The sequence below is a fragment of the Octopus bimaculoides genome, chromosome 6, assembly GCF_001194135.2.
Source record: "Octopus bimaculoides isolate UCB-OBI-ISO-001 chromosome 6, ASM119413v2, whole genome shotgun sequence".
Lineage (NCBI taxonomy): Eukaryota > Metazoa > Mollusca > Cephalopoda > Octopoda > Octopodidae > Octopus > Octopus bimaculoides.
In genome coordinates, this window is record NC_068986.1 from 31,416,996 (window position 1) to 31,419,044 (window position 2,049).

Genomic DNA, 2,049 nt, shown 5'->3' on the forward strand with positions numbered 1-2,049 from the left:
TCTCTCTCTCTCTCTCTCTCTCTCTCTCTCTCTCTCTCTCTCTCTCTCTCTCTCTCTCTGATTCTAAGAATTAGAGCTACAAGTAAGAGACGTTTTTGTTAAGCCATTTCTGAACTAATTTAGCAATAAGGAAACTTCACAGATGCCAAAATTCTTAAGTTAAAGGTCAAGCAGGAATAATCAGTTCTGTAACAGACAAATAACTGAATCTCAGCACCATTATCCTTTAATTTAGTTATTTTTGGATGTTGTTTATTCTTAGGTTGGTCTCAATCAAGTAGACTTATGATCAAAGAATTTCAACCCATAACCACCTCATTGCTTTTTCATGGAAATGTACCTTTTTTTTAAGATGATAGGACATGGTATGGCAGAGATTTTTGCTGCTATTTCTAGCAGGTCCAGCAACCTGTTTGAAAAACCAGCATATCAGTTTGTGATATTGTTTAGGGATATTACAGTTCTACCTTGTGGGTGATTATACAGAAATTTCTGAGGCAATCTTGAAAATGATCATGGAAACTAAATTGAAAGAATTAATTGATAATGTGAAATTTCTGATTTTCTTTTTCCAATAACATTTTACCTTTCATGTCTAAGTTATTTTCAAGACAAAAATATCAAGACAATGACACACATACACATGCACAACACAAGCTTCTTTCAGTTTCCATTTACCAAATCCACTCACAAGGCTTTGGTCAGCTTGGGGCTATGGTAGCTGATTGAAAACTGTATTTCTAGGAGATGGCATGTCAGACATATAAGTGATGTTTGATTTTTTTCCCCATAAAATTTGTTAAAATTAATCAAACTAATTTTTTGTTTTGCAGTAAAATTCCGGATTGTCACAACCAATATCAACTTGATGAGTAAACCAGGATTGGTTTGTATTCACCTTTAAATCGTTTTTCTTTTTCTTTTTTCAAATATTTAAATATTATTCAGTGTAAGCAATAAACATAACTTCTACTTATATAGTATCAACATCTATGCATTAGGAAACACACCAAACTAAACAGCCTAACTGTTTGTCTCTCAACCAGAGAGCTCTGCATAGGTGCATGACCTTATTTTATTAATTATTTATTTATAATTCATTTACATAGGCTTTGGAGTGGCTGTGTGGTAAGTAGCTTGCTTACGAACCACATGGTTCCGAGTTCGGTCCCACTGTGTGGTACCTTGGGCAGGTGTCTTCTACTATAGCCTCAGGCCGACCAAAGCCTTGTAAGTGGATTTGATGGAAACTAAAAGAAGCCCATTGTATATATATATGTGTGTGTGTGTGTGTATACGTTTGTGTGTCTGTGTTTGTCCCCTCCAACATCACTTGACAACCGATGCTGGTGTGTTTGCGTCCCTGTAGCTTAGCGGTTCGGCAAAAGATACCGATAGAATAAGTACTAGGCTTACAAAGAATAAGTCCTGGGGTCGATTTGTTTGACTAAAGGCAGTGCTCCAGCATGGCCACAGTCAAATGACTGAAGCAAGTAAAAGAGTAAAAAGAGAGTAAAAGAGTATGTCTATTCATATTATTGTTTGTCCATTCATTTATGTATTTGTTCAACTATTCAGGATGGATGTGAGAAATGAGGTTGTTATGTATGTTATAGCACTTTCTATAAGTTAGTGATGCTCTGCTAGGTTCTTAGATGAGTGTGCAAAAATGCCTTTCCTTGTGAAATACCTTGTTAATTCTTTTTAAGAAAGTATATATACATATATTCCATATGTGCCAGTGGCACATAAAAGCACCCACTACACTCTCGGAGTGGTTGGCATTAGGAAGGGCATCCAGCTGTAGAAACTCTGCCAGATCAGATTGGAGCCTGGTGTAGCCATCTGGTTCGCCAGTCCTCAGTCAAATCGTCCAACCCATGCTAGCATGGAAAGTGGACGTTAAACATTGATGATGATGATGATGACAAATGAAAGATGGAAGACAGAATATACGAGAAATTATTATTAATCACAACAATTGTTTCAACACATCAATCATCGATTCTTCATGGGTGGGACACTCAGCAACTGGTTCAGTTGTTGAGT

The 2,049-nt window shown here is 36.6% G+C and overlaps 1 protein-coding gene across 1 annotated transcript in view; it reads left to right on the forward strand.

The window, feature by feature from the left end:
* LOC106869347 (pregnancy zone protein) overlaps positions 1-2,049 on the forward strand; it is a 73,475-nt gene that overhangs the window by 4,855 nt on the left and 66,571 nt on the right. The window contains exon 4 of the mRNA XM_052968434.1: positions 834-886. Coding sequence (XP_052824394.1) covers positions 834-886 — 53 coding nt within the window. The remainder of the gene's footprint in view (positions 1-833; positions 887-2,049) is intronic.